The sequence below is a fragment of the Rattus norvegicus genome, chromosome 17 (assembly GCF_021556685.1).
Source record: "Rattus norvegicus strain SHRSP/BbbUtx chromosome 17, alternate assembly SHRSP_T2T, whole genome shotgun sequence".
Classification (NCBI taxonomy): domain Eukaryota; kingdom Metazoa; phylum Chordata; class Mammalia; order Rodentia; family Muridae; genus Rattus; species Rattus norvegicus.
The window spans coordinates 85,322,622-85,340,703 of record NC_141550.1 but is presented as its reverse complement, the minus strand read 5'-3'; the positions used below and the strand labels follow the sequence as shown (position 1 = coordinate 85,340,703).

Sequence of the window (18,082 nt, the reverse complement as noted above, 5' to 3'; positions counted from 1 at the left end):
CTGAAAAGTTCATCCGATGTTCCAGGGATGTGCTTGAGTTAGGATGCCCCTTGTTGTTAGGACCCTGTTGGGGGTGGCAAAGAATCATTTAGCACAGAGGAAAAAATAGAAGCCAGCCTTCCAAATGAATGATTGAAAAAAGCAAATATTTTCTCTCAGTCTTTGAAATAAAAAATGATAGAAGCTTTTAAGAAACACTCATTTGCCAAGAAAGAAATGAAGCAAGTTATCTATGAAACTATTTAAGTAAGTCATAGAAATGACTTTCACATACGTTAGAGAAAATAAATTCTCCTTATTCTCTCTGAATGGAAAAGAAAGGTAAGTACAATTCCCACTGAGATCACACTGGTTAGAAGATTATATGCTTAAAGCAGAGTGCTGGAGGATTTAATTGGACTTCTGTACATAATCAGGCTCGCCTGGGAGTATTCTTTGTCTATCCATTGTCTTCTCCTGATACCTCCAATGCTTTTAATAAAGTCTTCACTAGCCCACCAAGAGAAGCATGCTGTGCAAAGATCTTGACATCACAGGGTGGCAATTACCTTGTTGCAATATTCCCCCCCACACATAACAAAATATCCCGAGTATAAAACATTACAGGAAAATAAATGTCAGAATTTTCATATTTTTTAAAAGCTCCTTATTTGTGATACAGAAAACAGATTCATTTATTGGCTTAGAACCCACCATTTCTAAAAACATCCCCTGAATCTTAGTTGCTAAGCTACCTCATATGAGAACCACCATGTAGTTTCTAATGTAAATTCCCTTTTCCTTGAAGTATGATGAGGTTTGAATCATTACAGAATGTCTCCTCCTCTCTCCTGTCTGAAACACTTTATAAAAGGCCTGCAGGGAAGGTGTTGGCCAAGTGTGGCCTTCCTGAAGACTGCAGATAGCTGGAGGTGACTTCTACAGTCCCTATTGCTGCGGGGAGGCCGTGGTGACACCTCATGTCCTTCTTATTCTCCCTTCTCAGATTCCAAGATAATTACTTAGAGGCAAAAACACAACACATTAAACATTGTTTTATGAATCTATAATACATTCATCAAGAAAGTCACCCTGGGGTTCGGGATTTAGCTCAGTGGTAGAGTGCTTGCCTAGCAAGCGCAAGGCCCTGGGTTCGGTCCCCAGCTCCGAAAAAAAAGAAAAAAGAAAAAGAAAAAGAAAGTCACCCTGATCGTTCCCATAGTCTTCTTCTTTAATTGAAGTGTTTTAAGCACAGGAGTGCACTCACACATTCCCACACAACACAAGCATACCCACATCAATAACAGCAATTCGCTTGTAGAACAAAGCAGGATGCTTAGTAATCTTAACAGCAATCACCAAGAATTAAACGAACAGAGAAGCCATCAAAGGAATGATGCTAATAAGAATTTCAGAGTGAGAACACTCTTTCCTGCTATTTCAATGAAATTAGATGTTCTCCAAGGTTGCCTGAGGCTATCTAAATTTCCACAGTCATGAAAGAAAGCAGGTAAACAACGGCTGACTTACCACAAGTCTCTGAGTCTTCTTCAGTCCCCCCAGAGTGCTCTGTTCCAGAGTCGCAGACTGAAGAATGGGTAAGGCACTGTCCCTTGGCACACGTGGACTCATTTACAGAAGAGTGCTGCTGCAAGTGGGTCTGTCCACAGTTGCCGACTAATAGCTGATCAATCCCAATAAAACTTTTCTGACTCAAAACTGTGCCTTCAAAAACGACCTTTATGAAAAAAATATGTTGAGTTTATACTCATAAAATACAAAAAAAAGGAAAAAAATTGAAGAAGGGTCATAGAGATAAATCACTGAGAACAAAACACAAATGCGACCAATGACAACGTTACTGTTTGACAAATCTGATCTATATTCCTATGGTTGGGTCCATGAAGGTTTCTGGGAAACCAATCAGGAGGAAACAAAGAGCCAGGTTACCATGCACATGCTCTACAACTTTTATTACAAACTTGTTATTCAAGTATCATCTTTAGAGTCCTCTTTCCTTTATTTTCAAGCAGAAAATAACAAAGAAGCATAGTTTAAAGATTTGAAAAGAACAAACATTAAAAACATTTCACTCACAGAAAAGAGTTTTCTAAAAAGCAATGTATCACCGATCACTAATTAAAGGAGTGAATCCCGTTTTGTTTAATTGATCTTCTGGCTTCTCTGGAGATACACAGAGTTAGTAAGTGTCTCCATCTTTCATTGCCAGCCAATTGCAGGACAAAGTCAATGCATTAAGGAGTCCCCAAACTTCTACCAAGAACAATGGTTAATGAACTGCAAGAGGACACAGCAGAAACAGCTCACTGAATGGCAACCTATTTCCTTCTGTCCAATTCAGTAGCCACTAGCTACTTGTGAGTCATTTACGTGGAATGAAATCAGATGAGAATCCAATTTCCGAGTCACATTAGCTCCGTTTCAAGTGTTCAGTGTGCTTACCGGTATTGACACAGGCTATGCAGCACTGTCTCTGGAACTGGGGCATTCTCTTTTGGATGGGGGAAGGAGGCTCAAAAGACTCAGGAAGCAAACCTCACAAGCCTGGGAGAGCTGACACAAGAGCTATAAGATTATAAAACCCTCCTTTCCTGAGGGTATAAAATCAGTGACCACAAGCCAGGGTGAAGAGGCTCTTTTCCTGCAGAATGGCCTGTAAGAGTTATTCTGTCTGCAATCCTGGAGACCATTCTAACATTCAAAATTTTGTGTGCTCTCATCTGCCCTGGCATGGCTTCAGGGGATGAAGGCTGGATGCCTTTGAGATACCCTTACTCCTGTGAGTCACCTTTCCTCCACATTCCTCTAAATCAATCCAATTGATTGGTCAAGTTTACTTTGGTGACATCTCTACTGATCTCTCCTGTCATTGGTACAGGGTCCTTCCAGACGAAGTAAGTTTTTCTTCCCAGGAAAAGTCACACACCAAACGAGAATTTCTCTATTACTCTAGAGAATATCTCTATTGTTATTTCAATAGAACATTACTGAACTTCATACAAAAGATCAATGAAAATAATAGGAATAGTGATCGACCCCACTCAGCCTCACCCAATTTAGGCTTTCTGCATAGATCTTCATATTTTCAAAGACAAAAAAAGATACACATTTCTTACTTTAAAACTACTTTTGATCAAATATCAGATGGCAAATACATTTTGCTTCAGAATATAATACTTATTTTAAATTCCCGTATGAGGAGAAAATATTCACACAGTTACATCATTCATCCATAATCAATAGTGCATGTGCACATACATTATTGGGGCAACAGCTGTGTCTGTTCAGAGCACTGAGAGATCAGATATATGATTCATTTCAGGCTTCAAAATTGATGAGTTTAAACTTTGATCTCCAAGTCCTGCTATTTCAAGTTTATATTTTAGTTTCATCTGCTATGCACTAGAAACTTATAACTCCAAAGCTATGCTGTCTTTAAATTTTGCTTTATTTTATCTATCTGCCAAATCACAAGACCAATTCCACTATGTGGAAAAAATAAACTTACTGAGTATGTCACCCAGAGGCTGTAAATATCAACTTATAAAATGTTACACTACTATCAAGATGTTAACCCAAAAGAGTGTAATATAAACCTCAACGTCTAAGACTGATGTAAAAAATATTATACTTCAAAACTTCTAGGCTCAGAGCATACGCAGTTGTAAAGGTTCACATGGTTATTCATCCTCTCTTTGGGAGAGTTGTATAAATACAGTAAGACCATAAAACAAAGCTGTACATCGCTCATACAGCCAGTCTTTCAGACTGACACGCTAACATCAGCCAACAGACTACACACAGCAGAGAATCTCATCGGTTCTTTAAAGAGATCATCTATCAACCCTTCTGTATATTTCAGGTGTACTCTGGTATAGATAGTAATCTCGCCACCTGCCTTTCCACAAAAGTTTACCATCTATCTGCATCCTGATGGGAAGTGTTTGCCTGGGGCAATGCTGGGAGCTGGAAAGCACTAGGCAAAAGGAGATGCAGAATGGGAAAGGCTTGAGTGAGAGGAGTTCCTCTAGCATTTCCTATGCTTACATATTTGGTCCTGTTAAGGACCAAATGTAATGAAAATAAAATCTCTCTTGCTCTTCCCTTCTTGCTCCCACTTTCTCCCCATTCCCTTCCCCCCTCTCTCTCCACATGCTCATGGCCAGACTCTACTCCTCTACTCCTCTACTCTCTCTGCTTCTCTGCCTTTCTCCGCCTTTCCTACCCTCGTAACTCCCCCTCCCCATGCCCTGAATAAACTCTATTATATATTAAAAAAGAAAAGGTATCTCACTGGTAATTAGTAAAAATCTAATTACTATTCCCAAAGATACAAGTCTACTTTTCTAATTTAAATTTAGCAGTGGATTATAAGTTATCTATTAAAGTAAAAGTTAAAGTTATTACAAAAATTTATTTACTTTTATACCTTAAATGTCTTCATATCTTCTGGTATTAACACATCTGCTTTCACCCACGCGCTGAAAGTTGATGTATTGAATATCCAAGTCCTTATTTCTTCCTTTGATTTGAAATAGAAAAGGAAATTTTACTCTCCGGTTTATATACATGCTCTCCTGACTACACTTTGTTAAGATTTGGGTATCCAAACCTGAAGAGACCCCCTCCAGTAGGCAGACAGGACCCACAGTGGAGGAATGGGGACTCCGACCCACCTACAAAACTTTTGATTCAAAATTGGCCCTGTCTAAACATTTCCACTTATTGATGCATGTGAATTGCACACAGTATCAGGTCTTGGAATGGAATTTTCATATATGCACACAACAGACTCCACATCCAACACATATCTTCCCTTTTCCCCTTTACTAAGAGGAAATAAGCAACTGCACTTCAGAAATAAAACTTCAAAAGACAACTGGTGGAATTGCCGACTTAATGCTGGTCTGATTACATTGTGCAACACTGCTGTGATAGTTCAGAGAAGACTCAATAAATTACCTGGCTGCACATGCGGAACCATTTTGCATTTTTACCTATGAGAGAATTGATTCTAATTCCTATACAACACCATTATTGTCTGAAGTTCATATTCATATATTTGACACTTCTTCTATCACTTTTGTCTAAGAACCACTTGCTATTAGATTTCTATAATGCTCATTCATTTCAGCAATGAGAAGCAAATTATTACTAAATGGTTTGAGCTAAGATCTTGAGACAAAGTCAATCGTGTGCTGCATATCAGAACTAATAGTATTGATCATTGTGATCTAAGGCCATGCTTCCATACTCTGAATTAATCCTATGCTTCTTCAGATATTAGCAAGTATTCAAGATATTTGATATTTTTCTGAGGAAAATAAATCAAATTGTTCGTAATATAGGGAACCATAATTTTTCATGAAATCCCCTGGTGCAGATATGGGGCTGACAGAATTGGCTTAGGCTGAGCCCTGTCAGCCTTGCTTGCTTCCAGTATGAAATGGAAAACAAAACAAAAAAAAAAAAACAGTAAACATCTGTAGGTTGAGTCTATATGCAGGTGAGGGCTGGCACAAGTTAAGGCGAGGTTTGTAATTGGACAGTAAAAAAAGTAGGTTGGGCACAGAGTTTTGGTAAGAAGAGAGAGAGAAGAGGAGGGAAGAACCAAGATGGCGGCAGAGAAGGGAAGTCCTGGATCCATGCGGTCTTACATGGCCACAGGAATATTTCTTAAGGGCTGGATTTCTATAGGTCAATTTACCTTATCTAGGTGGGGACTTTCCATCATTGTCACTTGGCTCTGAGTTTATTGTGCAGACATTTTGTGGGGTTTAAATTTACTGTTATAAATCTGATTGCTAAAGTACAAGCATCAGGAGTTTTGATTTTAGTAGGCTGTTAGGAGTTGATATTATAACATTGGGGGCAGATGCTGGGAATGTACACAGAACTGCAAGAGGGTAGCTTCAGCTGGGAACGGGGGGCGGTGGTTGATAGTGTGGGTAGAGTCTGCACCAGGGAGCTATGATAGGGCAGCCGCCTCTGAGACCTCTAGATTCCTGATTTTACCAGGTTGCTGCAACCAGAGAGTTGCCAGGTGGCAGAGAGACAGCCAGGAGAGGGCAGCTAGCAATGGGGGGAGGCGGGGAGGCGGAGAGACTGACTGCCAGGACCAGACAATGACTAGAGGTGGCATGGTCTGGTGTTCGAGAACTGGCCACCGCTGATATGAATGTACCCACTAATGCCACATGGCTTGACTATGCAGGCTAGCAAGGGACAAAGGGTATTTTTAATATTCACCACAACAAACATCGACTTCTTACATCGTAGCATAGGAGGCAAATGTTCCCAGGCTTTAGGCTTCTTACTACACGCTCAGTTTTAAGTCTCTCATCCATTTCCAAGATTTTCTTGAAATGGATATCTACACCAGAGCAGGCCACCCTCTGTTATCTACCTTGGATTCTCAAGCCTCGAATCTTTAAGAACGTTCTTTAGAGCCATAAAATATTTTTCTTATTATTTTTCATTTTTACCTATTCCTCTGAGATTTTCACAAGACAGAGACACTCACTATGTGGTGAGAGTTGAGAGCTTGCGTGTCACATTAAAATGATTCAGTTATAAGAAATTACGACCTACAACAAATTTCCTAACTAATTATTTCCACAGAACTTCGGTTCCTTAGCATGAACACACTTCTCCAAAGGCTTTCAGTCACAGCGTATGGCAAATTACGCCCACTGATTCCCCCAGTGATCATTTTAGGAAAATAATGTAAAACAATTTGCCTTTTCACACAATGACTAATTGATTTTCATCTCGCTGAAGATACATTCGTTGAGTTGTATAAAATAAACTCAGCAGAGTTCTTTCAAAACGTGAATGCTTTTCTATATACTAACTTAATGGTATATTACAAATGAGATTGAGATTTTTTTTCTGTCTGAAAACACTAGCAATGATAAAGAAAAATAATTCATCCTCAGCTAATTGAAGATAGATTTCATTTTAATTCTTAATCTCACAGTACCCTGTTAGTTTGAACAGAGGTCAATACTAAAAAAAAACAAGAAATCCCCAACTTTGGAAAGGTTCTCAGATATGTTCTAATTTCCTGTTACCTTACAAACCAATCACTAAAATGTTGACTGATCAAAATTTTTAAGAGCCTGTTGCTGTTCCAGACCAGGTTGAAATGGCTGACTTGCCTTTCACTACTATTTATTACTTCTCTTCTCAGAGACACTAGTTTCTCCCTCCCATTCCCAGTGAAAAAGTAAGATATATGACCTCCAAGTTCGCCTTTAAAAACTACTTTAAAACATACACTATGATAAAATCATGGAACTTGAAAAATAAGTTCCTTCAATAGAATTTTTATATTCTGAAAAATTGTATCATAGAAAAACATCAATATTTTGTAAGGTATTTTATTCTGATCCAACCTTTAGATGCAAAATACCTCATGGTAGGAATTTAAAATATCATCTAAAAGTTACAAGCCCAGTTCCCATTATCCATAACTTATTAGCACAAAAAATATCAAGAAGGGAGTTTTATAGACCATCGTTTTACAAATAGAGAAGAAAGTTCTAGACCCTACCTAGCTAGACAATATAAAGAGAAACTGGATTCCCAGAATGAAAAACTTCATTATTTGAAGAAAACAAATAGCGGTTTGAATGAAGACATATTTGAAAGATAGTTGAGCATCTTCTTTTTTTTTTTATTAACTTGAGTATTTCTTATATACATTTCGAATATTATTCCCTTTCCCGGTCTCCGGGCAAACATCCCCCCTCCCCCCTCCCCTTCCTTATGGGTGTTCCCCTCCCCATCCTCCCCCCATTGCCACCCTCCCCCCAACAATCTAGTTCACTGGGGGTTCAGTCTTAGCAGGACCCAGGGCTTCCCCTTCCACTGGTGCTCTTACTAGGATATTCATTGCTACCTATGAGGTCAGAGTCCAGGGTCAGTCCATGTATAGTCTTTAGGTAGTGGCTTAGTCCCTGGAAGCTCTAGTTGCTTGGCATTGTTGTACATATGGGGTCTCGAGCCCCTTCAAGCTCTTCCAGTTCTTTCTCTGATTCCTTCAATAGAGGACCTATTCTCAGTTCAGTGGTTTGCTGCTGGCATTCGCCTCTGTGTTTGCTGTATTCTGACTGTGTCTCTCAGGAGCGATCTACATCTGGCTCCTGTCGGTCTGCACTTCTTTGCTTCATCCATCTTGTCTAATTGGATGGCTGTATATGTATGGGCCACATGTGGGGCAGGCTCTGAATGGGTGTTCCTTCTGTCTCTGTTTTAAACTTTGCCTCTCTATTCCCTGCCAAGGGTATTCTTGTTCCCCTTTTAAAGAAGGAGTGAAGCATTCACATTTTGATCATCCATCTTGAGTTTCATTTGTTCTAGGCATCTAGGGTAATTCAAGCATTTGGGCTAATAGCCACTTATCAATGAGTGCATACCATGTGTGTTTTTCTGTGATTGGGTTAGCTCACTCAGGATGATATTTTCCAGTTCCAACCATTTGCCTATGAATTTCATAAAGTCGTTGTTTTTGATAGCTGAGTAATATTCCATTGTGTAGATGTACCACATTTTCTGTATCCATTCCTCTGTTGAAGGGCATCTGGGTTCTTTCCAGCTTCTGGCTATTATAAATAAGGCTGCGATGAACATAGTGGAGCACGTGTCTTTTTTATATGTTGGGGCATCTTTTGGGTTTATGCCCAAGAGAGGTATAGCTGGATCCTCAGGCAGTTCAATGTCCAATTTTCTGAGGAACCTCCAGACTGATTTCCAGAATGGTTGTACAAGTCTGCAATCCCACCAACAATGGAGGAGTGTTCCTCTTTCTCCACATCCTCGCCAGCATCTGCTGTCACCTGAGTTTTTGATCTTAGCCATTCTCACTGGTGTGAGGTGAAATCTCAGGGTTGTTTTGATTTGCATTTTCCTTATGACTAAAGATGTTGAACATTTCTTTAGGTGTTAGTTGAGCGTCTTCTTAAGTGTATGAATAAGCATCAACATAAATGTAGTCTTATACTTAAATGTAGTCTGAGGCAGACTCCGCATTCATGATCAGTAAAAGGTAAAGAGGGGCTCAGAGAAGACAGATACTTTCAAAATAAGTAATGCTCCATACGCAACCAATTTGAGTTGATAAACAAGATTCTATTCTGTAGGATAAATCCCCCCAGGATGCCAGAGTAATTCACACTAACAATTATATGCCAGTTGCAAGCAATTTTCCAGTCTTTTCTTGCATAGCTTCAAGGCCACTAATAGAAAGATACCATTTGATTTTATTATTATGTGTACTGAGATTCTGAAAAAAATTCATCAGTAATATTTTGAGTAGATTAAAATAATCGTGAAAAAATAAAGCATGTATGGTTGAAATTTCTATTGAAATGTATTGTAATAGCTCATTGGATGTGTAAATAAGCATTAATAAATTATTTGCCATTTAATACAATGGGACTATAGTTTTAAAGCATTCCCAGCCACAATCTGAACTTAATAAGACCATTCTAGAAGTTTTCACTATTCCCTGGTTAGAGGAGAAAATTGAGAAGCTGAAAGATTACTGAAAGCACTCATGGTGCCATAGCATTTACAGACTAAAACCTAACTTGGTTTGGAGATTGTGAGGTGTTGTTTGTGGAGAGTTTCTTCTGAGCATAAGGAAAATTGCTAATGTTACATAAAATATAATAAGCTAATTTATGCCAGTCTCACAAGCAGCAGATTTAATTGAATAATATATATTGAAGAAATATAGTAATATTGATACCAACTATTACTGGAAACCTGTCTCAGTGACACATTAAAGAAGGAGCCATGTAGGCTGCCAGTGGAGAAAGGCAATCAGTAGTCATGTCCAGCTATAATGCCAATGAACCATAATAATGACCAAAAATGGTAGGGTATTCTAAGAGATGCAATAGTGGTACTCATGTCCTAGGCGTAACCAACGATCACATATCTGTTCTTCAGGCTGGTTCAGGTGGACGTAACTCATGCCTGGCTCAGTAAATTTAGCCAAGTACTTGCTTGGTCCTTAACCAGTGTAATCTCTAACTGTATGTTAAATACATATCCTTATATTTATAGAAAGGTACAGATCTTATATCTCATCAAAGAAGCTTCCTTTTCCAACAGAAAGAGATCATTACAAAAATTCACAATGGACAAAAAGCAAAGATCAACTGGCAATGTGGTACCTGTCCTTGATTAATTCACTACAATAAAACCCTACACCTCAGACTCATAGAACATTAAGGAAGACAATGGAGTATGACTGTAAGAGCTAGAGTTAAAACGTGTGTTAAATAATGAAATAAAATATATTAAAAGAAATTACACAAAAGAGCTAGATAATCAAATATTTGCTATGATGCACTTTTATTAAAAAAGACATGAATTGGTTTAGGAAAAAAACATAGGCTGAGTGGCAGTTGGAGGAATATGATCATGATATTTATATGAATTTCTCTAAGGACAAATAAAAGTATCATATTTTAAAAAGAAAAAAGAAACAATAACAAAAACAGCAACAAAGGAAAACAGATCACCATATATTAGAACAGCACCCACATAATTTAATGTTTTAGAATTTTGCAAGTATTTACGCACAGAGCAAACAGAGGGAAAAAGACCAGATATGATGAGAACAGTTCAAAAGCAAACAAAAGGTATGTAAGATGGATTCCGCCCCCATCCTCAGAAATCCTTCTGAAAAGCATTCTTATCTTTCAGGATTAATTATCTTGACATGCCAAGCTTCAGAAGGGAAAAGAAAACAATAAAATTCTGGTGACAGGTTTTCTGTGCCACCAGACAGGCCCATGTGACAAATATGCTTGTCTTATCAATGTGTCAGGATAAAACTATGAGGAAATTTCAAATGGACTTATCCAAAGCATGCTGAAACAAATGAAACTCGTTTAGATAATCTTACTGGTTATCCAATGTTGGATTTTCTGCAATGTTTCCTTTTTTTTTTTTTAGATGACTGTAATTGTTTCCTGTGTAATTGATTCCTATCAATGACTAATCCTCTTCATAATAGTTGAGATTTTTTAGAGGATATCATGAGAATACAAATTGTAGCTAATTTCATTCAACTAGGTTGGAAAGTTACAAAATTGTTTCACTCACTGGGATAAACATAATGTACATTCTTTTTGTTGTTTTTAATTTATTATTATTGGATGTTTTATGTATTTACATTTCAAATGTTATCCCCTTTCCTGCCTCTCTTAAACTCCATCCACCATCCCACTGCCTCTTTGAAGGAACTCCTACCACTCCCACCCACCTACTCCCAACTCAACACTCTGGCATTCCCCTACACTGGGGAATGCAACCTTTATCTTACCAAGGACTTCTCCTCCTATTGATGCTAGACAATGCCACCCTCTGCTACATATGCAGCTGGAGCCATGGGTCCCCTCATGTGTACTCGTTGGTTGGTGGTTTAGTCCCTGGGAGCACTGGGGGGGGGGAGGTTGGTCTACATTGTTGTTCTTCCTATGGGGTTGCAAACCCCTTCAGCTCCTTCAGTACTTTAACTCCTCCATTGGGGTCCCATGTTCAGTTCAATGGTTAGTTGCAAGCATCCTATCTGTTATCAGTAAGGCTATACTAGAGCCTCTCTGGGGATACCCATATCAGGCTCCTGTAAGCAAGCACTTCTTGGCATCACCAATAGTGACTGGGTTTGGTGTCTGCATATGGGATGGATCCCCAGGTAGGGCAGTCTCTGGGTGACCTTTCCTTCGGTCCCTGCTCTACACTTTTGCCCCTGTATTTTCTCCCAAGAGTATTTTGTTAACCCTTCTAAGAAGAACTGAAGCATCCACATTTTGGTCATTTGTCCTTTTGAGCTTCACATGGTACGTGAATGGTATCTTTCAGAATCCTGAGCTCTTGGGCTAATATTCACTTATCAGTGAGTGTATACCATGTGTGCATGGGTTTTTTTTGTTGTTGTTGTTTTATTTTGTTTTGTTTTGTTGGACTGGGTTACCTCACTCAGGATATTTTTCTAGTCCCATCTATTTGCCTAAGAATTTCATGAAGTCATTGTTTTCAATAGCTGAGTAGTACTCCATTGTGTATCCATTTCTCTGTTGAGGGACATCTGGGCTCTTTCCAGCTTCTGGCTATAATAAATAAGGCTGCTATGAACATAGTGGAGCAGGTGTCCTTGTTATATGTTGGAGCATCTTTGGGGCATATGCCCAGGAGTGTTATAGCTGGGTCCTCAGATAGTAAGTACTATGTCCAATTTTCTGAGGAATCTCCAGATTGATTTCCACAGTGGTTGTACTAGCTTGCAATCCCACCAACAATAGAGGAGTGTTCCCTTTTCTCCACATCCTCTCCAACATCTGCTGTCACTTGATTTGAGTTTTTGATCTTAGCCATTCTGACTGGTATGAGATTGAAAAAAAAAAAAAAACCCTCAGGGTTGTTTTGATTTGCATTTCCCTGAAGACTAAGGATGTGGACATTTCTTTAGGTGCTTCTCTGCCATTTGATATTCCTCAATTGTGAATTCTTTTTCTTAGTTCTGTTCCCCACTTTTTAATAGGGTTATTTGGTTCTCAGGAGTCTAACTTCTTGAGTTCTCTGTATATATTAAATATTAGCCCTCTATCAGATGAAGGATTAGTAAAGATGTTTCCAATGTGTTGGTTGCCTTTTTGTCATATTGACAGTGTCCTTTGACTTATAAAAGATGTGTAATTTCATAAGGTCCCATTTTTTGATTCTTGATCTTAGAGCATAGGCCATTGTTGTTAGGTTCAGGAAAATTTCTCCTGTGTCTATGTGTTCTAGGCTCTTCCCCACGTTCGCTTCTATTAGTTTGAGTGCATCTGGTTTTATGTGGAGGTCCTTGATCCACTTGGACCTAAGCTTTGTAGAGGAGATAAAAATGGGTCAATTTGCATTCTTCTAAATGCTGACCTTAAGTTGAACCAGCCCCATTTGTTAAAAATAATGGAGGCCCCCACCCGGATGGTTTTAGCTTTTTAGTCAAAGATCAAGTGACCATAAGTGTGTGGGTTCATTTCTGGATCTTCAGTTCTATCCCATTGATCTACCTGTCTATCTCTGTACCAATACCATGCAATTTTTTTAATCACGATTGCTGTAATACAGCTTGAGGTCAGGGGTGGTGATTTCCCCAGAAATTCTTTTATTGTTGAGAATAGATTTCCCTATCCTTGGTTTTTTTGTTTTGTTTGTTTTTGGTTTTGATTTTTAGTTTTGGTTTTTATTCCAAAGAAATTTGCAAATGGCTCTTTCTAACTCTATGAAGGATTGAGTTGGAATTGGGTAATGATTGTTTAGGTATGTGCCTTGAATTTCTGGTATTTCCAAGACTTTTAACATGAAGGGGTGTTGAATTTTGTCAAGCGATTCATCAGCATCTAATAAAATGATTATCTGTTTTTTCTTTGAGTTTGTTTACATAGTGGATTACGTTGATGAATTTCCATATATTAAAACCATCCCTGCATCCCTGGGATGAAGCCTACTTGATCATGATGGATGATCATTTTGATGTGTTCTTGGATTTGGTTTGTGAAATTTTTATTGAATATTTTTGCGTTGATACTCATTAGGGAAACTGGTCTAAATTCTCTTTCTTTGTTGGATCTTTGTGTGGTTTAGGTATAAGGGTAATTCTGGCTTCATAGAAAGAATTGGGTAGTGCTCTGTGCGTTTCTATTTTGTGGAATAGTTTGGACAGTGTTGGTATGAGGTCTTCTTTGAGGTTCTGATAGAATTCTCCTCCAAACCCATCTGGTCCTGGGCTTTTGGTTGGGTTTGGTTGGGAGACTTTTAATGACTGCTTCTATTTCTTTAGAGATTATAGGCCTGTTTAGATGTGTTATCTGATTCTGGTTTAACATTTGGTACCTGGTTTCTATCTAGAAAGTTGTCCATTTCATCCACATTTTCAAGTTTTGTTGAATGTAGGCCTTTGTGATAATTTTTTAAATTTCCTCAGTTTTTGTTATGTCTCCCTTTTCATTTCTACTTGTATTAATTTGGAGACTGTCTCTGTGCCCTCTGGTTAGTCTAGCTAAAGGTTTATCTATCTTTTTGGCTTTCTCAAAGAACCAGCTCCTGGTTGACTTTTTTGATTCTTTGTATAGTTCATTTTGTTTCTACATGGTTGATTTCAGCTCTGAGTTTGATTATTTCGTGCCATCTACTCCTTTGAATATATTTGCTTCTTTGTGTTCTAGAGCATTCAGGTGTGCTGTCAAGCTGTTAGTGCATACTCTCTCCAGTTTCTTTGTGGAGGCACTCAGAGCTATGAGTTTTCCTCTTAGCACTGCTTTGATTGTCTCCTATAAGTTTGGGTATGTTTTGCCTTCATTTTCACTAAAGGTCTTTAATTTCTTTCTTTCTTTCTTTCTTTCTTTCTTTCTTTCTTTCTTTCTTTCTTTCTTCCTTCCTTCCTTCCTTCCTTCCTTCCTTCCTTTCTTCCTTCCTTGACCAAGTTGTCATGGAGTAGAGTGCTGTTTAACTTCCACATGTATGTGGGTTTTCTGTTGCTTTCGTTATTGAAGACCAGCCGTAGTTCATCATGATCTGATAAGATGCATGGGATTATTTCTATTGTCTTGTGTCTGTTGAGGCCTGTTTTGTGACTGATTTATGCTCAGTTTTGGTTTTGTTTTAGCATGAAAGGATATCATATATATATATATGTGTGTGTATGTATGTATATATATGTATGTATATATGTATATGTGTGTGTATGAATACATATATATCATTCATATATATGTGAATACATACATATATATTCATGTATATATGAATATATATATATATATATATATATATATATATATATATATTTGGTTCACAATTTCCATTAGTTTCACTGTGTCTCTGTTTAGTTTTTATTTCCATGAACTGTCCATTGATGGGGGTGGGGTGTTGAAGTCCCCATTATTATTGTGTATGATACAATATATGCTTTGAGCTTTAGTAAATTTTCTTTTATGAATGTGGGTGCCCTTGCACTTGGAGCATAGAAGTTAAGAATTGAGAGTTCACATTGGTAGATTCTTCCTTTTATGAACATGAAATGTCCTTCATTAATCTTTTTTGATAACTTTTGGTTGAAAGTTAATTTTACTTGATATTAGAATAGTTACTCCAGCATGTTTCTTGGGACCATTTGTTTGAAGAATTTTTTCCAGCCTTTGAAGTAGTACCTGTCTTTGTCACTGAGGTGCCTTTCCTGTATGTAGCAAAATACTGGGTCCTATTTACGTATCCAGTCTCTTAGTCTGTCTTTTTACTGGGGAATTGAGTCCATTGATACTTATAGCTTTTAAGGAATAGTGATTATTGTTACCTGCTATTTTTGTTGTTAGCAGTGGAATTGTTTGTGCGGCTATCTTCTTTTGGGTTGTTGAAAGAAATTAATCTCTTACTTTTTCTAGGGTGCAGTTTTCCTCCTTGTGTTTGCCTATTATCCTCTGTAGTGCTGGATTTGTGAAAAGATATTGTATGAATTTTGTTTTGTCATGGAATACCTTGGTCTCTGCATCTATGGTAATTGAGAGTTTTGCTGGATACAGTAACCTGGGCTGGCCTTTGTGCTCTCTTAGGGTCTGTATGACATCTGCCCAGGATCTTCTGTCTCTCATAGTCTCTGGTGAGAAGCCTAGTATAATTCTGATAGATCTGCCTTTATATGTTACTTGACCCCTTTTCCTTACTGCTTTTAATATTCTTTCTTTCTTTTGGTGTTTTCTATTTGGTGTTTGGACTATTATGTGACAGGAGGAATTTCTCTTCTGGTCCAATCTATTTGAAGTTCTGTAGACTTCTTGTATGTTTATGAGCATCTATTTCTTTAGGTTAGGGAAGTTTTCTTCTATAATTTTGTCGAAGATATTTACTGACCCTTTAAGTTAGGAGTCTTCGCTTTCTTCTATACTTATTATCCTTAGGTGTGATCTTCTCATTGTGTCCTGGATTTCCTGGATGTTTTGGGCTAGAAGCTTTTTGCATTTTGCCCTTTCTCTGACTGTTGTGTCAATGTCTTCTATGTCATCTTATTCCCCTGAGATTCTCTCTTCAATCTCTTGTATTCTGTTGATGATGCTTGCATCCATGACTCCTGATCTCTTTCCGAGGTTTCTCTTTGGTTTCTTTTTTGTTTCTATTTCCATTTTTGGATCCTGGATGGTTTTACTCAATTCCTCTGCCTGTTTGGTTGTGTTTTCCTGTAATTCTTTAAGGATTTTATGTGTTTCCTCTTTAAGGGCTTCTACCTGTTTACCTGTTTTCTCCTGTATTTCCTTAAGGAAGTTATTTATGTTCTTCCTAACGTCCTCTATCGTCATCATTAGATATGATTTTTAAATCTGAATCTTGCTTTTCTGGTGTGATGGAATATCCAGTATTTGCCGTGGTGTGAGTAGTGTGTTCTGAAGATGCGGAGTAGCCTTGGTTTCTGTTGCTTATGTTCTTGCTCTTGCTACTCACCGTGCGGTTATCTCTGATGGTTTAGGTCGTGCTGTATCTTACTGGAGCTTGTAGCCACCTGTGGGCCTGTGAGCCTGTGATCTTAGAAGGGAGAGCACTGCTGTGAGACCAGTTGTCTCCAGGCCAGTTTTTTGTCTATGAGGCTGTAGGGCAGTCTTTATCTGTGGGCACACATGGAGACTGGAAGTGTCCTCTCCCATACTTTTCTCTGGTTCCTATGCCCTGTAAGCTCCTGGGAGGTCCCACTTAGGACAGTTATCGAAGCGAAAGTGGGGTCTCACTTGTGGGCTTAAGAATGAGTATGCTCCTGGGATACTAGATCTCTCCAGGCAGGTTTTGGGCCTGAAGGGCTGTGGGACTTGGGTGCACATGGAGACTGGAAGCCATAATGTTCATTCTTATAGCAGTATGTATTTTAGTTCAGCTCACCTTAATTCAACTCAAACTTAATCTAACTCATTTGCGTTACTCAGTAACTACAAGTCCTCACAATTGTACTTACTGATCAGAACAAAGAATTTATTTCCATCATATTTATGATTTTAATGTGTAGATATAAAATCTCATATAGATTACAACACAACTCTAAAACGTAATTAACAATGTATAATCCCAAACATTTCATTTCTTTTAAACCCTTCATCTCTTAAATGATTTCTAAACTTTGGAATTTTTATGTATATGTCACAAGTATTTTTAAATTGGTAATGTTTGACTTCTTAAAAACTCTTAAAATGTATAATAAAAATAGTAAAAAAAAAACAGAATATCTAAATCTAGTGCCAGATAAATAGTTAATGATTAATCAGAGTACTAAATTCTATTGAAGGTATAGTTAAGAAAATTATTGGGAAGAAGTCTTGCCCTTATTGCAGAATGATAGAAGGCAACAAAACCAGTAACCCTAATTGTCTCAGGTTTTGTGTGTTACAGACACTGTCTCAATTACATAGCAAACTCTAAGGTCTTGCACAGTTGTTAAATGGCAAGTTTATGTTCTGGGTCTTCACCATCAGTTAAATTTTATCATTGTTCCTGAGAACCTCCTTAGAGGATCTTTGTCTGCTCCTTCCCATATTTTCCCCTTTGTCAGCTTGAGGAAATTGCATCCTGCACACCTAGACAGCAATCTAGACAGACCTCTGAGGACAGACTATGGAACTAGGAGTTACCCAGATCCTTGAAGGCAGACAAATAGGGAAGGAAGCCACACTTGGATAAGAGAGATGGCAAAGTTTCTGACTTTTTCACCTTGGTGACCTTCAACAAAGCTCTGGCAGATCTTTTCCTCCCTTGTTACCCGGCCCCGACACCACCATCTAGCAGATGACCAGTCTAGGCTCGTCAAATAAGTTCAAGACTTGAGCTCAACCTCTATACCCAATGTTGTAGGTCTGCCATCTTCCCTTTCTTTGTTTAAACTGATAACTCTGAACCAGAGGAAGAAGTTCCTCCCTCTCGCTCTCCAAAGGTCACTAACTAGCCCAAAGTCCTCCAGGAATGGCTCCCTCTGCCTTGTCTCTGTGGGCCCAGATGTGTGTGTTTCTTGGTCTTTAATAGAAGTAGTTTTCATATATTATAGACCAAA

At 38.3% G+C, this 18,082-nt stretch overlaps 1 protein-coding gene across 2 annotated transcripts in view; it reads right to left on the bottom strand.

The window, feature by feature from the left end:
- Nucleotides 1-18,082, bottom strand: part of Malrd1 (MAM and LDL receptor class A domain containing 1) — a 724,504-nt gene that overhangs the window by 589,125 nt on the left and 117,297 nt on the right. For both annotated transcript variants that reach the window (XM_087589615.1, NM_001287618.3), the window contains 2 exon segments: nt 4,430-4,522; nt 1,510-1,717 (listed from right to left, as the gene is read on the bottom strand). In XM_087589615.1, the coding sequence (XP_087445741.1) occupies nt 1,510-1,717; nt 4,430-4,522 (301 nt within the window).